Source organism: Misgurnus anguillicaudatus, chromosome 24 (genome assembly GCF_027580225.2).
Source record: "Misgurnus anguillicaudatus chromosome 24, ASM2758022v2, whole genome shotgun sequence".
Lineage (NCBI taxonomy): Eukaryota > Metazoa > Chordata > Actinopteri > Cypriniformes > Cobitidae > Misgurnus > Misgurnus anguillicaudatus.
Window position 1 is genome coordinate 38,677,186 of NC_073360.2, and position 19,159 is coordinate 38,696,344.

The following is a 19,159-nucleotide window of genomic DNA, read 5'->3' on the forward strand; positions in this document are numbered from 1 at the left end:
GCTAGCATGATTAGCATGAAGCTAGCATGATGTTAGCATGATTAGCATGAAGCTAGCATGATGCTAACATGATTAGCATGAAGCTAGCATGATGTTAGCATGATTAGCATGAAGTTAGCATGAAGCTAGCATGATTAGCATGAAGTTAGCATGAAGCTAGCATGATTAGCATGAAGCTAGCATGATTAGCATGAAGCTAGCATGATTAGCATGAAGTTAGCATGATGTTAACATGATTAGCATGAAGCTAGCATGATTAGCATGAAGTTAGCATGAAGCTAGCATGATTAGCATGAAGCTAGCATGATTAGCATGAAGCTAGCATGATGTTAGCATGATTCGCATGAAGCTAGCATGATGCTAACATGATAAGCATGAAACTAGCATGATTAGCATGAAGCTAGCATGATGTTAGCATGATTAGCATGAAGCTAGCATGATGTTAGCATGATTAGCATGAGGCTAGCATGAGGCTAGCATGATTAGCATGAAGCTAGCAGGAGGCTAGCATGATTAGCATGAAGCTAGCATGATGTTAACATAATTAGCATGAAGTTAGCATGATTTAACGTGAAGCTAGCATGATTAGCATGAAGCTAGCACTATTTAGCGTGAAGCTAACAAGATTTAACATGAAGCTAACATGATTTAGCATGAAGTTAGCAAGATATATTATGAAATTAGCATAAAGCTAGCATGAAACTAGCATGAAGCTAGTATGACTTAGCATGAAGCTAGCAAGAAGCTAACATGACCCAAAGACCTAACCCCCATGTCTCTATAGAGTGCCGAAGTAATGGCGTCACTCTGTAGGCCAAAACGCGGAAGTGAGGTAGCATTTTAGCACTACGGGTTCCCTCGCCCTGAAGTCTATGGGTTTTTTGAATGGGTTTTTGCTAAATCGCCTGAAATAAGGTCTGTGGTTAACAAAACCTCTAAATATTTTCACGTTTTGTTCTATGACATAAAATACACCAGTTATAATCTGCTTGTGATTTTTTAAAACTTAATTGTGCCTTAAAAACGGTGGTTGCTAACAAGTTGCTAATAGGGACTACATCCTTGGCGGGGAGTTTAGACGTCATCATGACAGGAAATCTGTCACTAGCCTTTCAGCCTCACGTTCTCAGAAGTTTACCTTTCAGTTAATATACATAGCTTAGACCATACATTTGATAAAGATACTGTTAAATTTTTTAGAACAGCTTATTTAAGATTTCCTCTTCCCCCCAAAGCAAAAGAGACACATTTTAAGATTCTAAATGATATATATCCTTCCAACAAATTTCTACATTTAAAATTTAAATTTGAAAATGTGCCCTGTTATCTTTGTAAGTGTATTTCTGAAGATACAGAACATGTATTTTTTTCATGTAACTTTTCTAAATCCTTTTGGAGTCAACTACAAGATTGGTTGATAAGAAAAGGTGTGGTGCCTGTTGGCTTCACCTTCACTTTACAAAATATAACGTATGGGATAACTAAGGATTCCTGCAGACTTTTTGATTTAATTAATAACATTATATTATTGGCAAAATACTTTATACATAAATGTAGATTCTTGAAATCACCTCCCTTGTTTGTTATATTTAGAAATGAAATAAAGTACTTCTCAGATGCCCTCTCAAAAATGGAAAAGCGAACTGCAATTAAATTGTATAATCTGTTTATATTGTATAACCTGTTTTAAGGTTTTATTTATTTATTTTCCTTTTTCATTTATTTTTATTAATTTTTTTTTTATTTTTTTTTGTATTACTGTTTTTTTATTTATTTATGTTGAGCCCACCACGCCTGTTTATAGTAACAAATACTGTTGTTTATGCCATTTTGTTGTATGTTGATTTTGTATTCAATTAAAAAAAAAAAAAAGTTAATATACATAGCGTTATATATTTAGTCTTTTCAAATTGTAGTTTTTCCAAATATTATTGTACTGTGGAGAGACTGTAGTTTGAAATGTATTGTTTTGTCCGGAGACAAAGTTTACTTATTTTATGAAAATAAAGATGTTCACTACAAAACGTGCTGCAATGTTTCTGTGGATCAGTGATTGGAGCATTTTGTTAACTTTTGTTTAATTCCCAGAGAACGCGCTGATATCTATAGCTTGAATGCACTGTAAGTCCCTTGTCTAACAAATACCAAAAATTAAATGTTATACTATTGTAACTATACACCAGTCAGCTCACAGTAATGTGAGATACAATTTACTACACAGGCTTTCACATTGGGGCTTGTGGATTACCAGGTAAAAATATATAGAAAATGTGAACAAAATTAGTATATATGGTTTATTTAGAGAACATATATGGTTTAATTATAATATATTGTATTTAAGCATTGATGCTATTGTACAATTCTCTTTAAATGTAACATATATAATTATATATAACTATTATATTAAATCATGTTTGGAATTTAACTGTGTTCTGTTTGTTCAGAGATTGTATAGTTATCTTAAAAATACATAGAACACTATTATAACTCTCCATAGTTTTACTTAATGAGACTTGATAAACCTTGTCCCTCATGCTGGCCCTTGCAATACCGGTAAGTAAACCAGCATCTAAGCTGCACTGTTATGTCCAGATTTATAGTGGTTCTCTCTCCTCGATCTATGGTTTTCTATCGTCTAAGTAAGAAAAAGTACATAAGATTGGAAATTGATACGGCAAAAGCTAGTGCTTCTGAGATGTTTTTTTTTTCTGGCGAATTAGCAAATGGTATGCAAACATACAATCAAACATAATACAGTGAAATATAATTTTTAAAGTTTATTTGGGGCACAATGATAATATTAAGGTTTATATAAACTAACGAAATAATTAAACTAATAAATAAATAAAACATTAACAAAAAATCACGCGTAAACAAAATTTCTAACATTTTTGGAAATAACGAATGTGCAATATTTCTCATGAAAAAGTGGATAAGTGTCCATAAACAGCGCAGATCACAATGAGCGAGCGTGTTTTTTAAATAAAGTTTGAGGAAGCTTGATGATGACGTTGATCCGCGACCGGTGCGCTGTAGTCCGTTTATAGCATACCGTTAGCATTTTATATCTGACGGCTTTATTTAGGCTTCAAAATGTATACATTTTCGTTTAACTTATAAAGATTATCTTGATAGACAAAACGTGTAAGGTTCATAACTCTTTGTTGAACACAGATCTTATTTTTTGCGATTTTCCAAAAGTCTATGGGAAAAATGAATGGCTTTTCGATCGAGGGAACCCATGCGCTGCTAACTTCCGGGTTGGCCTACAAAGTGACGTCATGACTTCGGCACTCTATGATGTTCAGATCTAGAGATATAAGGCTTTGTTTGTTATGTTGCTAGGGTGCTCATATTTGGTTGCTAGGGGCGTGGCTTAACACCTCAATAAGAATCCTATTAAGACTGATTGGATGCCTGAGTAAAATTAGCCCACCCCTATGTCTCTATGACACTCTGGTGTAAAGATATCCATTTGGGCTTTTTATAATGGTAGTCTATGGGAGATGTTGCTAGGGTACTCAAAATTGTTGCTAGGGGCGTGGCTTAATAGCTCTGGGGTGATCCTGAGAGACTAATTGGATGACTGAGTAAAATGAGCCCACCCCCATGTCTCTACGACACTCTAAAGTGAAGATATTCCATCTGGGACGCTTTTATTCCCTTATATGGGCATGTTTCCTGCCCCATTATAAGTCAATGGGAAATTTTGGGGGCCTCTTACACCCCAGGGGTACAGCTTACACCCCATTGTGATATATGTTCTTAGAGAGCCTGTCAGCCTCCTTAAATGTGGTAAGTCACAAGTTTCTGCAAGTTTCTCACTCACAGCTATGACCCGTCAAAGTTTGTCTCAATGTTAAGTCAATGGAAATTTTGGGGTGTTCGAGACCCCCGTTTAGGAATTTGGAAGGTCCCATCAGTTAGAAAAGATATAGCACACTAAGTCAGACCAGTCTGAAGGTCTGTGGAAAATTTGGTGCATGTAGCTTGAAAGCCCTAGGACGAGTTAGTGTCAGAAATTTTGGGGTAGAATAATAAGATATAAGTTTAATAGCAATAACAATATATTGGCTTTTTCAAAGCCAACATAACTAGCAAATATGCACATGAAATTAAACTTGTTGAACTCACCTCAACATGTATTTTACAATCATTTAACCCGCCATGGGAAAAGCTGAAGTCACTGTTACAAACTCTACACCATGCAAGATTTTAACTTTTTTAAGACAGGGATACATTTTCGTGTAGTCTGGTGTAAAATGTGTCTTATATTTTCGCTTTTGGGGCACTCTCCCTCTGTCATGGCGCTCCTGTTTCTAGATACACTGATTAGTTTGGTTCGGGAGAAGAGATAAAAGCCCGCCCACACTGACAATTGATTGGTTGATGTCCTGAAACAGGCCAATCAGGAAGCTCTCTGTCTTACATATACGCTAAATGAGGCAAACACACACACAGACGCAAGGTCTCCCTCTCTGCCGTGCGCGCGCTAAATTTCATATTCACACAGCGTTTCGAAAACCAGGACATTCGCCAAATCGTCTCGCGGAGTCTCGCAGAATTCTGCAAGTGTTTTCGGGGGGGGGGGGGCTACTTTGCCTTTTCCTTTAATGTTTTTCGCTTCACAGAAAATCCACCAGGTGGCGCATAAAAAACAAAATTTTTATATGCGTTGTCATTACGGTTGTTTCCAGAAGTTAATAAGGGCATTGCCGTATATTTAACATTGCTATTAAAACAGCAAAGTGACGTCAACCCCTTTTTGCCAGCATAACAGCACATACAACGATGACGGTATGTACAATGCATTTATACTAAGTGCAACGCAGAATTTAGTGTGAGCCTAATACACGTAACTCTATTTACAATGAATATCTTAATTATTTGTGTTGTCGAATTTTGACACCGTTGCATTGTTTGTTCATAATATTTATAATTATGTCAGTTTTTCTAAAAGTATCAATATTTTAAAGAGATTAATGTGGTATAAAAAATACATGTTTTAAAAGTTAAAAGTGTTGTAAAAATATATTATTATTCTTATACAGTTGTGTTCAAAATTATTCAACCCCAACTGAAATTGATTGTTTTGGCCGGTTTGACATTGATTTTGATCATTCAGTCATCCTGCTTACAATTACATCAAAGAGGCATGTGTAGGTCAGACAAATATAACATAACATTTATAATGAAATAACCACAAATGTCTTTTCTGTGCTAACATCATTATCAGTTTTATTCAACCCCCAAGTGACATTCAATCTTAGTACTTAGTACAACATCCTTTTACAGTTAAAACAGCTTTTAAATGTGATGCATAGCTTGACACAAGTGTCTTGCAGCGATCTACGGGTACCTTCGCCCATTCATCATGGGCAAAAGCCTCCAGTTCAGTCACATTCTTAGGCTTGCGCACTGCAACTGCTTTCTTTAAGTCCCACCAGAGGTTCTCAATCGGATTTAAGTCTGGTGACTGCGATGGCCACTTCAAAATGTTCCAGTCTTTTTTCTGCAACCATGCTCTAGTGGATTTGGAGGTATGCTTGGGATCACTGTCCTGTTGAAAGGTCCAACGTCTCCCAAGCCTCAGGTTTGTGACGGACTGCAACACATTGTCATCCAATATCTCCTGGTACTGAAGAGAATTCATGGTACCTTGCATACGCAGAAGTTTCCCTGTACCTGCAGAAGCAAAATAGCCCCAAAGCATGATTGACCCCCCACCATGCTTCACAGTAGGCAAGGTGTTCTTTTCTTCATAGGCCTTGTTTTTCCTCCTCCAAACATAGCGTTGATCCATGGGCCCAAACAGTTGTAATTTTCCACAGAACACTATCCCAAAACTTCTGTGGTTTGTCCACATGACTTTTGGCATACTGCAGTCGACTCTTCTTATTCTTTGGAGACAGCAAGGGGGTGCGCCTGGGAGTTCTGGCATGGAGGCCTTCAGTACGCAGGGTGCGCCGTATTGTCTGAGCAGAAACTTCAGTACCCACATCTGACAAATCTTTTCTCAGTTCCTCAGCAGTCACACAGGGACTTTTTTCCACTCTACGCTTCAGATAGCGCACAGCAGTCGCAGTTAGCATCTTTTTTCTGCCACAACCAGGGAGCGTTTCAACAGTGCCCTTTGCCTTGAATTTGCGAATGATGCTTCCTATGGTGTCTCTTGGTATGTTTAACATCTTTGCAATCTTCTTATAGCCATTGTCCTTCCTGTGAAGATTAATCACCTCTTCTCTTGTCTTCCTGGACCATTCTTTTGACTTCACCATGTTTGTAACCACACCAGTAAATGTTTAGGAGGAGTTGAGTATCACAGTCATTTTAAAGCTGCCTAATTGGTGCTTTATTGCTGTTCCCTGACATCCATAGGTGTTTTCAATACCTGATTGAAAACACTTCAATGAACCTCTGTTCTTCAGAGTGGTAGTTCTTTAAGGGGTTGAATAATTGTGTCAATGAAGAATTCACAAAAAAAACATTTACTACTATATTACAAAACCAATTGATGTCATTTTAGTTGCATATGGTTCTTTAAGAAGTCATTGTAGGATTTCATTCTGAATACAATTACAAATGTACACTAAATTCCCTAAAACCTTTAACAGCATTGGGGGGTTGAATAATTTTGAACACAACTGTAATGACACAACAGATACTTTTCCTTAACAGTTAACCAAACATTCACTTCAGATATAACAGATTATAGGTCATACCTGCGTGAATTCTTGTCAAAACAGATAATTTTAAATTTTAAAACTGTAATTTTGTGTAAGATGTCTATATATATCTGGGTCGCGCACTCGCATGTTTGTGTGCATGCGCGTCAGACGTCTGCGTCAGACATCACTTTTGAGCCTTGTCACTCTTAATAAATCTTTTAACATCAATCAGGTCCCGAACTTTATCTCTCTTAATAATTATTTTAACATCAAGCAAGTCCTGCAGTCTATTTTCTATGATTTCTGAATGCTTTAAAAACGAAACTAAAAAGTGAAAGAAGACGCATCTTTGCTTTATATGGATTTGGGACGGTACACTTCTCAGGAAACGTGCAGATAAAGATAATTTTAGATGTTTAATGACCATTTAGAGCATTGGATTCGCTAGACGAGAGCTTAATGTTCTTATTTTTATGAAAAGCTCCGACTCATCTAGACGGCGCCGTTTACTTGCTGCTTCTCAATTCATCCAGCTGTGGGTCAAACAGAAATTGCGTGGTGCGTTAATCGCGCGTTAATAAAATTAGTGCCGTTAAAATGAATTTGCGTTAACGCGTTTATTTTGACAGCCCTAATATTTATATATATAAATATATGCTGTATTTTTTAAGTTTTGAAGGTTTAAATCAAAACAAACCAACTGCAGTTGAATTGATATTAATTTGAATGCACAACCAAAAAACGAGATTTCTGAAAAAAAAACAGAGTTATATATATATATATATATATATTACTCAGTGAGGGCATTCGCCTGTTGTGCGGTGCACGTCTGCTTCTTTTGCAAGAAAGGCGTCCGTGGCTCTCTTCTTCAGACTGCATGCATTTAATTAAAAATTTTGTCAGGCACAGTCGGGCATAACGTTAAATCCTTTATTTATTTATTTTAAAGCGAAAATACGCATATAAAATGTACAATGTACATCCAAAACAAAACATATTAGCTTCCATGTTATTTAAATCTTACCGAGGCGAGTCAAACTCTGTTTCATTCAACTGTCCGACGTGCTTGTTCGTGCATGACCGAGGTGCTGCCGTGAAATGCAAAGACTGCTCTGAAAACCATGCAGGTAATCTTTTTATTCGCCGCATCCAGGCTAAAATGCTCCCAAACCTCAGATGTTTTGGTACGCGCAGCTGCTACGTTGGACGCTGCCATTTCTGTGTGTTATCGCTGAGCAGAGAAGCCAATGCGCATGTGCGACTCTCGGCAGAAATTGTAATGAAGAGAGATGCCTCACTCGGTCGAAAAAAAAACATATCTGGCGACAACGTCGACAATGATATTCATTGTCGACTATTTCTATTATCGATTTTTGTCGACAACGTCGACGAATCGTTGCAGCCCTAATATATATATATATATATATTTGACGAATGCTTATCAGTACATTACTTTTTTGTTTCTTCAACTTTAAAGATAAATATATTCATTATAGATGGGCAATTTTTTGCAATAGCACATTATATTCAAAATTTTGAGCTCATAAAAAAAGATTTTTCGCTTATTTAAATGACTTGTTTATGTTTTTATGCACGTTACGTTTTGGTGCAATTTCCCAAAAGCTTATAATTAGGAAATAGCCTACACACAACACGCTTACCTTATATTTTCTTATATTTCTACTTATATTCCTACTGTTCTGTAATGCAGAAAAGCGCAACACAACCATGTTAAGCTATTAAAACGTTCAGATGCAAAAATGAACTAAATGTAAAATAAGATAAACTAGTTAATGATATTGCGTAAATGCGCTCGGTCTCTTCAAAGGTCTTCGCGAGTTATTTTGTTATAAGACTCAGTTATCATACATCACGTCTCTTGTACTGTAAGTACACGGAAAAAATAAGACAAATGATGCGCGTTTGGGTCGGATTTTTATGAAGAATATGTGACTGTTTATGTAAAAGGCAAAGAAAACTTCGCCAACGAAATGTTTGCCAAAAAAGCCTGCATTTGTATGACATCAAAGTCTATCGCCTAAACACAGAAATTCCGTGTCATGTTACTTCAATATCATACACTATACGCTCAGCATGAAGTCAAGCACACAAATTGTCGTCAGTATGGCCTACATGAAACACGACTGCCATCTACAGGTTTTTGTATTTCCTGCGTCCCCCACCGAACCCCCCTTCTGCGAGATCTCGCAGAATTTCGGAAGTGCTCGCGGCATTCTGGTCTCAGAGACGCGCATTTTTAAAGGCCACATATGTATATACAACTTAAAGTGACACCATGTAATTTTTCAACCTTCATAATACATTTTCAAGACCCTTGTGATAGTACATCGACTTTAAATAGGTTGAATGACATGTCTACCATAGCCTGACGGGGTCTGTATCACTTTTACTCGTATTTTAAAACTTAGGGTTTGTGGTAGTAACCAGAGCACAAAAAAAACTACAAAATTCGACTGCTTTACGGCATACGTCACTTCCTCCACACAATTTGTTTTTAACGTGAATTTTGCTGGAGGCTACTTAAGGAGTGTAGAGAGCAACTTTTATTATGTGACTCTGTGGCACAGTCTTTAGTGTCACGGACCTATGACACGGGCGACCCGGGTTCGATTCCCCTTTAAGGCGATTTTTTATATAAACTGTTGATTCATACATAAATGCGCTGTTCTTTATAAATTACGGCGATTATATTGCATATAGTTCCCTGTATTCAGATGCTGTGTTCACGTATTTACCTTTCTTTTTACTGTGTCTATGATATTTACATTACAATCCAGGATGCTATAGCACTCAAACTTGCTCACAGTGTAAAACCAAACCCTATTCATTCACCAATCAGATCCGAGCGTTTCTCTCTTCTCTTTTCCTCATTTGCTGCGTTCCGCTGTCACTCGCGTGACGTATTACAAAGCGGCAGACCTAAACGCATCGGTTTACTTGGATTTGGAGCGATTTTCACACAAAAAAAGAGGAATAACGAGCGCCATTGCGGAAAATCCTGGTGGCGAGGGAGAGAGAGTGGATGCAACAATATTTGTTTGGAAAAAGGCAAGGAAATACGTCTGGTCGTTTCTGAATTGGAAGGCTGCAGCCTCCGGAGGTCAAATATGCAGGCTGCACACGTCATCAAGCCTGGGTTATTAAGGTAAACTGAGCATTACATTCGCAAGTCATAAGCATACTGCAACAATTTACGATTAACTAAGTATAATAGTCAACTTTGTAATTGTTAATATTGTGAAATAAGACAGTCTTGATGACGTATTAGAAATACGACATCCGGAGGCTGCAACCTTCAGATTGAGAAATGGCTTCTGCCACGACGAGTTCCTCATCAGAAAGTTGTAACATGACTGCGTTTCTCCCTGTTGTCTCAAAATGTTGATCGTTTAGCATTTTAAATGTTTAGTTTTTAGTTTAGTTTTAAGGTTGGCCAGTTCCTTTCCTTTGCGACAGTGCTGCGGCGCTTGTGGGCTCTAGGGGCGCTAGAAGTGAAAAATACGTGTCTAGCACCCCCTAGTGGCCAAAAGTTTCATGGTGTCCCTTTAAAACAGATCTCAAACTATGACCAGAGGTCCAAGTTAGCACCGTCTAATCTGGTATAGCGAATCATATGCCATACAACAACTTAATCAAAGTAAGGACTATCATCAGAGGTCCAGGCTTATCTCCCTATAGTAGGCCTATAGTAATGAATTGCTGGACATCTTTGTTCAGCGGTATAGACATATAGCATGAATTTATACCCCGGTCGTAGATTTATGGTGACAAAGGATATCGTAATACTTTATAGTAACTGAATGCAAACGTAACAATTTATTAACCAGGTATGAAAAACATAATTCAGAAGCCAATTTACATTCCAATTCAAATACGAAACAAACGAAAAACCATTGCATACCTGGTAATGATCTGGTTACAGATTCCTCAACATAAAATAAAAATGCATGATGTGTGCCAGGACAGCATCATGGGGGTGCATTTCTCGATATAGAAAGTCCCCCCTGAATCTTCTACACATCTGGAATTTGGTACTGATTGGTTGTTGTAAAACTAAGGGCTGTCCTTAATTTGTATACAGTGGGTGATTGGTTTATACTTAGAATGGGAGGCGTCTATCAACATTGAATGAAGTTTCACCTATACTTTAACTTTGAATTCTGTTGTTATAAAAGTGAGACCATTGTAACCACTTGGAATGAGATATTTCAATATAAAACAAATAAGATCAGTTTTAAATTCTTGTGCATGTAGAATGTGGCATTTCATATACAGTTTGCTTTGAGAGAATGAGGATACAAATGTATGATGCCCTAAGGTGTGATCTTTGAAAACCAAATGTGCTCTCGGTAGGAAGTCCACTCTGAATCGTGGAGAGTTGCTTTCCCGAGCTCACATGGCGAACTCATGCTGTGTCCTTTGGGGAGGGGCTATCTTTATTCAGGAAATTGTCTTACAGCGTATAAACCTACTCAAGTCTGTGTCATTAAAGGGATAGTTCACCCATAAAATGAAAATTCTGTCATCACCCTCATGTTGTTACAAACCTGTAAAAATGTTATTGTTGTGAGGAAGATATTTTGAGAAATTTTTGTAACCAAACTGTTTGTGGACCCCATTCACTTCCATAGTAGGAAAAAAGAATACTATGGAAGTAAATGGGGTCCACGAACGGTTTGGTTACAAACATTTCTCAAAATATCTTTATGTTCATCAGAACAATGACATTTATGAAGGTTTGAAACAACATGAGGGTGAGTAAATGATGACAGAGCTTTCATTTTTAGATGAACTATGTTAATCAAACAAAATCAAATCAATTCTGTATCTCAAAAAAAAATAATAATAAAGAAACAAATAAAGATAATAAATAAAGACAGTGTTATTATTCATTTGATTCGATTTCTTTGCCTAATGCTAATTTTAGACTTAGCGAAAAATGTACCCCTATTTATTTTAGTACTGTGACTTGAAACTTATCAGGACTCGACTTGACTTGCTTAGGGTGAACCCTTGACTTGACTTGCTTGATTTATCTAAACTGTGACTTGAGACTTGCTTGGACTTGACCATGTGTGACTTGTCCCCACCTCTGGCTAACCATTACTGGACTCGGTCTTTGTTTGCTTGCTCAACAGTAAGGTAAGATTGATTTCATTCATTTGTCTGAATCGCGCTGATTGGTTGCCTATTTGTTCATATTATGTTATTTAAAGAGCCACTTAAATGACCACAAAAAAAGTTTATATAAAGTTTAAATAAAGTATATATCAGTCTGTCCAGATATCAGTACATTAATGTATGCGGACGATACTGTAATATATGTGCATGCCAAGACAGAACATCTGGCTGCTGCCAAACTGACCATAGCTATGGATCACATTACTAATTGGCTAAATCGTTCGTGTCTTCAACTAAATGTAAATAAAACAGTGGGAATGTTTTTCACAAAGAGACAAAGTAATATTGTGTCAAATATAATGATCTCAGGTCAAAACATCAGTATTGTGCCACAATTTAAGTATTTGGGTGTTATTATTGATTCTAATCTCTCTTTTAAACCTCATATTAAGAAAGTGTGCAATAGGGTTAAGTTTACATTAGCAAATTTTAGATATATTAGAAATGCACTTACTTTTAATGCTGCTAAATTATTTATGGATGCCATGATTGTGTCACATCTGACATATTGTCTGACAAGCTGGGGACAAATAAATAGCTTATCACTAAAGCCAATAGCAATTCTTTATAAAAAAACTCTTAAAGTATTGGCCCAGAAGCCTAACAGTTCACATCATTGTATCATTCTTGATGACCATAAACTGTTAAGCTGGGAAGATGTAATTAAATACAAAAATATCTGTCTGGTTTATAAAATTCTGCATAATAAGGCTCCTACTCCTCTTAATTCATTTATAATCCAACGTAAAAATAGCAGTCAGATCACCAGAAGCACTACACGAGGTGATCTTTTAATCCCATTTAGGAAAAGCACATTTGGTCAATTATCATTTTCTGTTACAGCAATACAAAACTGGAATTCATTGCCCACCACAATTAAAGACCTACATACATATTCCGTCTTTACTACACATCTTAAAAGCTGGCTATCCGTCAATTATAAATGCACACATTAATCAGACAGATGTGATGTGCATTTGATGTGACATGGTCATGCTGCTGCTGTTAGATCTTTGTTGGCTGCCTTAATGTTTGGTTATGTATGTGTTTTAATGTGGCTCCTGCATAATTATATGTGAAATCTGTACTGCTCCCATGTATGTAACAGGCTTTATGTTTTTGTAATTGGTGCTTTTTGACTGTGCTTGTCTAAATTGTGTGTCGCAGGATTTTATATTTTATTCTCTTTTGTTTAGTTCTGTTGTAATATAACTGTAATGTATTTTGTTTGATGTATGCCTATTAACACTCTGGCCGGGGACTACAGCTGGAAATTAGCCGTACAGGCTAAAGCTGCTCTTTTTATTAAAAGGGACTGTCCACGTTATTATAAACTAATAAAACTAAAACTAAAACTAAATATATTTATTGTTGTGGTCTACCACAAATCTGTTGTTTGAATTAAAGTTAAAAAAACGCATTATTTTTCTCATAATTTAGATATTTGCAACATCTCTCTCTAAAACGCTTGATTGCAGCGCGTCTCTTCAAAGCCCCACCCCCACAAACGGCAAGTATACTCTGATTGGTCAGGGATTCTAAACGATTGTGATTGGACAATCCTTGTAGCGTTCGAAATGCCCATTACCATAATTGGGTTTCTGCTTCTCAAGCGTGTACAGATAATCAAACAAAATGGTCTCTGTAAACTGCCTCTAGTAGGCTATTGCATCGGTATTGCCTTGCAGTTTGAGCCTGAATCAGATTCAGAGAGTTTGCAGAAAGAAACAAATATAACAGAAACTCCTTCCCAAGGACGAATTGATGCTTCACAATGCTACATTTGTAACCGCCTTACACTTCGGATGTGTTGTGGCTGCAACAACAGGGTCACAAAAATTCAGACGTCTGTAATTTTTCCATATTCAGAAATAAAGGTAATCTATTGTATTACAATTCTTTATTTAAGTGTCTGCATATATATTTAGTGTCTGTAATGTAAAACCGCTTTATGTCACAGCGGGGCTTTTTAGGAAGAGTGAGAGCATAGGTGCAGCAGTCTGATCGTGGCCACATGTTGTCATTTTTTGGTGAAGCTCTGCTGTGTAGCCTACTGAAGAGAACTGGACTAGTTGTCTGTCACATAATAACCTGTTACTCTCGTTCACTGTGTAAAAGCATGACGGCAAACCTTGGTGCAGAATTGCTTTATAATAATAAACACAGTCGATGTCCAGACACCAAACATCTGCGCTAAAATAAAATACCATACACCCGTTCTCTGCAGCGCAGACCAAACTCTCTCGTGTAAACACACTAAACATCTTTGCCCGGACCCGTCGGGACCCGACTGGCTCGGGCGGGATCGGGCTTCATTTGTAACATTTTACACGGGCTCGGGCTTGCGCTCCGGCTTTGTGAGGTAAATGAGCGGTCAAGTTCAATGCTGCTGGATGCACTATCAGTAGCGCAGGACCGCGCTGAATTCATTTACAGTGGATTTAATGATTTTCCTCATCAAAAACATAGCCTAATATTGGTGAGTAGGTTTTTCAATGTATAACTAAATATGAATCGAGTCTTAAATACATAATTTAGACAGAGGATATAGACTTATGTTGGCATTAATGGAGAGAAGTGCCTACGCGCAAATCCCGCGGAGCCTTTCTCTTAATTTCGTTATTGCCAAATACCCATCTTAATTCAGAATGTATTATTTTAATTTAATTCGTTAAGAAATAATAATTTTATTGGCATATTTATAGTGTATTGCATAAGCCTATTTAGATGTTACAATGTTACAGATGACTTATTTTATTTCTTTGTTTCAACTTCCAAGTGGCGTGTAGATTATTAGTCATGAATAAATAATGTTAAAACCTGTGTAAATTTCTAATTCTTGACAAAAGCTGTGTGTGTGCGCACATTTAAACAATGTCGGGCTGTAAACGGGTTCAGGCTTTTAAAAAGCTGTCAATGTACGTTCGGGTTCGGGCTGCATTTTGTCGGGCTCCGGACATTTCGGCCCTAACTTTTAAGGCCCGATTACAGCTCTAGTGCAGATAGTTTCGCGCATACTGTTGTTTTACAAAGTCTTGTTTTTTTTTATGAAAGTAGCCAAATACTTTCTTGTCAAAAAGGCGCAGTGGATACAAAATATTTTTTACTCTCTTTGAATAGACAATCTAGCTATAAATAAGTATGAATGAATGTATAAACATGCCTGTTTGAACAATGGATGCAGAAAGATCGCTGTCTACCAATTCAGCACCATGCCCATGGACAGCAGCCGCTAACATCGTAAGTAATAAAGGTTTTAAAGTCTTCATAGCACGCTATGTTTAATTAAAAACAACGTTATTGAGAAACACGGCACTGGGTATAAATGTAAGAGGGGTTATGAGGTTTATAGAAGCTCCGTCTCTCTCCACTTACTACTCAAACTTTTACCGCGGCACGCGGCTCTTGTCAAATGAGCTTGTAAGCAAGAACTGCTTCATTCGTTTTATACACCAACAAAAGTATTGTCGTCGTTTATGCATTTGCTTGTCGATTTAGAGTTATACAGGTTTAAACAGCAGTTGAGTTTAGACATACAGCAGACTACAGTATGTTAAAATGCTTCATTTAACGTGCACACACAAGAGAGTTCTACAGAGGATTACAGTCCTCTGAAGTTTACAAGTTTACAATGTAACACTATACTGCATGATTTGAAACGATTACATTGTAACAGTGTATGGTTTTGTATGATTTACTGAATTCTCCACACAACATGGCGCAAATACGCGTGAAAAACTCCCATATATGATGTCAGTTTATTTAATTTTTTTAACTATTTGTTATGTTTTCCACAGCATCGCGATCGTACACAACTAATAAATATACACATAATAATGTATACTGGTTGTGATCCTAAAGCACTACAAATTAGGAACAGATTAATCCTCAAGGAGCAAATATTGCACAAATCCAGCCTTGACCTCTACATGTTTAAGGAAGCAGTGATAACAAAAATGACGAGAGGAGAAATATAGTTTCTGGTTTCAGTGCTGTTTATTGTATAAACTGTAACCACTATTTCACTTACTCTTCATACTGTACAATATTATTTTACCCTCACTTAAAAAAACAGCTTCTTACATTAAATCAATAACGCCGCAATACCTTTAGCAAACAGACTTAGGCTATTTAACAAATCAGTTCTCTCTGACAACAGCAAGAGGGCGGGTATAAGCAGCTAGTGGGCGGGCATTATTCAAATGCACACGTCTATGTCATCATGTCACGGAAATAACTGTAGAACTACATCTCAGGCGTTTACTGTAGTACATTAAAAATGCCTTCAGTTAAAGGGAATATCTTCCTTTAAATTGGACTGTGAGCTTTGTAACTCTGCACATCTATTTTATGCTCAAAACTGCTACATTATACTGGAACTAGCTTTAAAAAGTTGAAATCCATGAAAGGGGCTCTTTAATGTGATTTGTTTTTGTCTTTATGCTAGAACTGTCTGAATTTAAAGGACACACAGTAAAACATTAAGAGTACACAGCAGCAAACATGAGGATAAAAATATGCGAAGTAACATTCAAACCGGACTGTTAAAAGAATCAATTTGATGTTTAACATTTTAAAAACAAAACTTTCAAGAAGCCAAGATGAGACGTTCTTTGCTTAAAAACAAAACAACAGTAACTTATGTGTTGGAAATGTAAACAGCTAGTAAGTGTCTCTCTGCTATTTTAAATGATACACAGACGATCTTCTGTTGTTTAAAAGCTCATTGCTTTAGTTCTGGTAGATGCTGCTTATTTTACAAGACTTGTAAAATTTGTAACAATTTGTAACAAAGCCAGCTTCACTTTGAGATAACCTAGATGCTATTGTAAAGAAGCTTGGAGTCATAATATATTTTAACATATAATGTTTGCCTTTCTTTATCTTTTTAAATATGAAGTCTATCAATGTTTGTGTTTACAGAGGTCATGTACCATTTGGTCAACTTTGTTGACGCTGAGGAGGTTTCTGGGTAAACATGATGTAAGTTTAATCATTCAATGTTAAATTCAAACAGGTTAAATAGTAAACAGATGTGTTGTGATGTATGTGATTTTTTTATTCTGTGTTTGACACAGAAATATAATGATGTACAGTGAAAGCTGCAGAACAGCAGATCCAGACACTGAAGAAATTGATGTGACTGCAATCTGGCCAAAATGATGTAAGTTTAATAATTCAATTATTAAATTAAACTGGTTAAAAAATAAAAAGATGTGTTATGATGTATGTGATTTGATTTTTGTTATTCTGTGTTTGATAGACAACTATAATGAAGTAGTAAATTCATCTGATTCAAATGTTGATTTGTTTAGTGTGCATATAAACATTACTTCTGTAATCTGCAATTGAATTTAGGAAAAGTATTGCAAGAGCTGAAAATATTCATATTCTCATAGATCAGACATCTCAATATAAACCGCACATTATCTTATTTTCTTCAAACATAAAGACATATGAAGCCTGTTAAAACACTAAATTTAAGTCAACAACAGCAGATCAGTTTTCAATATATAGGTGTGGTTTCCCAGAAAGGGTTTATTCTAATCTAAAATGGATGTTTGAGCTAGGCTTATTTAAAACATTCTTGCACTGACATCTTTTAAATATATCAGTGCCATTGTTTTGTCAAGATGCATACCAGTAATGTTTTTGTAAGATATGTTTACAAAAAACTACTTAAATGTCCGACATTAACTAAGGCATAGTCAATGATTAAACTAAAACTGGTCTGGGAAATTGCCCTATAGTCATTAATGTCTCAACTTAAAAAAAACATGAATTTTAAAATGATTACTACTCACTTTAATGACTCCAGTTTATACTGTGGATCATCCCTTATATCAGTGAGCAGCTTCACTCCTGCTTCTCCTAGTTTATTATTACGCAGATCCAGTTCTCTCAGGTGTGATGGGTTTGATCTCAGAGCTGAAGTCAGAGCAACACAACCTTCATCTGTGATATTACATTCAAACAACCTGTAGAGAACAAAGACACAAACTTTACTCTCACACATCACAACACACACATCACATTTCTATTAAAGAGTCAAGTTAGTTACTATTATTAGTAAGCAGGATGTTCAGTTAATCACTGTTCACTTTCACTTCACCCTACACTCAAAACAAAGGAATATAACAGTAAACAAAGATGTTCATTTTTTCAGAAAAACATAATTTGTAAAGATAATGTTTTAGACAGAGATATATTTTTGCTGTGGTCAGTAACTCACAAGTGTGGTCTATTAAAGGAATAGTCTACTCATTTTCAATATTAAAATATGTTATTACCTTAACTAAGAATTGTTGATACATCCCTCCACCATCTGCGCGCGCGCACGCAAGCGCCGGAGCGCGCCGCGACGCTTCGATAGCATTTAGTTTAGCCCCATTCATTCAATGGTACCATTTAGAGATAAAGTTAGAAGTGACCAAACACATCAACGTTTTTCCTATTTAAGACGAGTAGTTATACGAGCAAGTTTGATGGTACAAAACAAAACCTAGCGCTTCTCTAAGCGGACCCAAAAGAGGAACCACATTTTATGGCGCAATAGCACCTTTGGGAGTACCTCGACCTGCCTGAAAAGTCCGCTCCCCTTCTCACTCTCATAATGGGAGAGGGAGGGTGTTACTGCGCCGAGTCGAAGCACTCCCAAAAGTGCTATTACGCCATAAAATGTAGCTCCTCTTTTAAATCCGCTTAGAAAAGCGCTCCGTTTTATTTTGTACCACCAAACTTGCTCGTATAACTACTCGTCTTAAATAGGAAAAACTTTGTGTTTGGTCACTTCTAACTTTATCTCTAAATGGTACCATTGAATGAATGGGGCTAAGCTAAATGCTATTGAAGTGTCGCAGCGCGCGCCAGCGCTTACGTGCACGCACACAGATGATAGAGGGATGTATCAACAATTCTTAGTTAAGGTAATAACATATTTTAATATTGAAAATGAGTAGACTATTCTTTTAATATCAGGTAGAAATTTGAACAAATGTTAAAACGACTTCAGTATAATTTCACTTTAAACTTAAGTAGCGCATTCTTACTCTTGACCCTGTCAGCTGGGACTAAAGTAACAGACAGGTGGATCAAAAGTAACACAACAGAACAAGAAAGATTTTTGTGTTACACTTGTTTTTAGTAACCATACATGACTATGACCTTGTTTATATGTAACTGCAAACATATTTTGTAATTTATCTTTGCAAAAAAAAAGTACTGTACGTTCCGGACTATAAGCCGCATCATTCATATAAGTCACTATACGTCATGTTTATTTAGATTTT

General features: G+C 36.5%; 1 protein-coding gene across 6 annotated transcripts in view; it reads right to left on the bottom strand.

The window, feature by feature from the left end:
• LOC129438607 (uncharacterized) overlaps window positions 1–19,159 on the bottom strand; it is a 247,281-nt gene that overhangs the window by 135,493 nt on the left and 92,629 nt on the right. For all 6 annotated transcript variants that reach the window (XM_073862949.1, XM_073862948.1, XM_073862945.1 and 3 more), the window contains one exon: window positions 17,675–17,848. In XM_073862949.1, coding sequence (XP_073719050.1) covers window positions 17,675–17,848 — 174 coding nt within the window. The remainder of the gene's footprint in view (window positions 1–17,674; window positions 17,849–19,159) is intronic.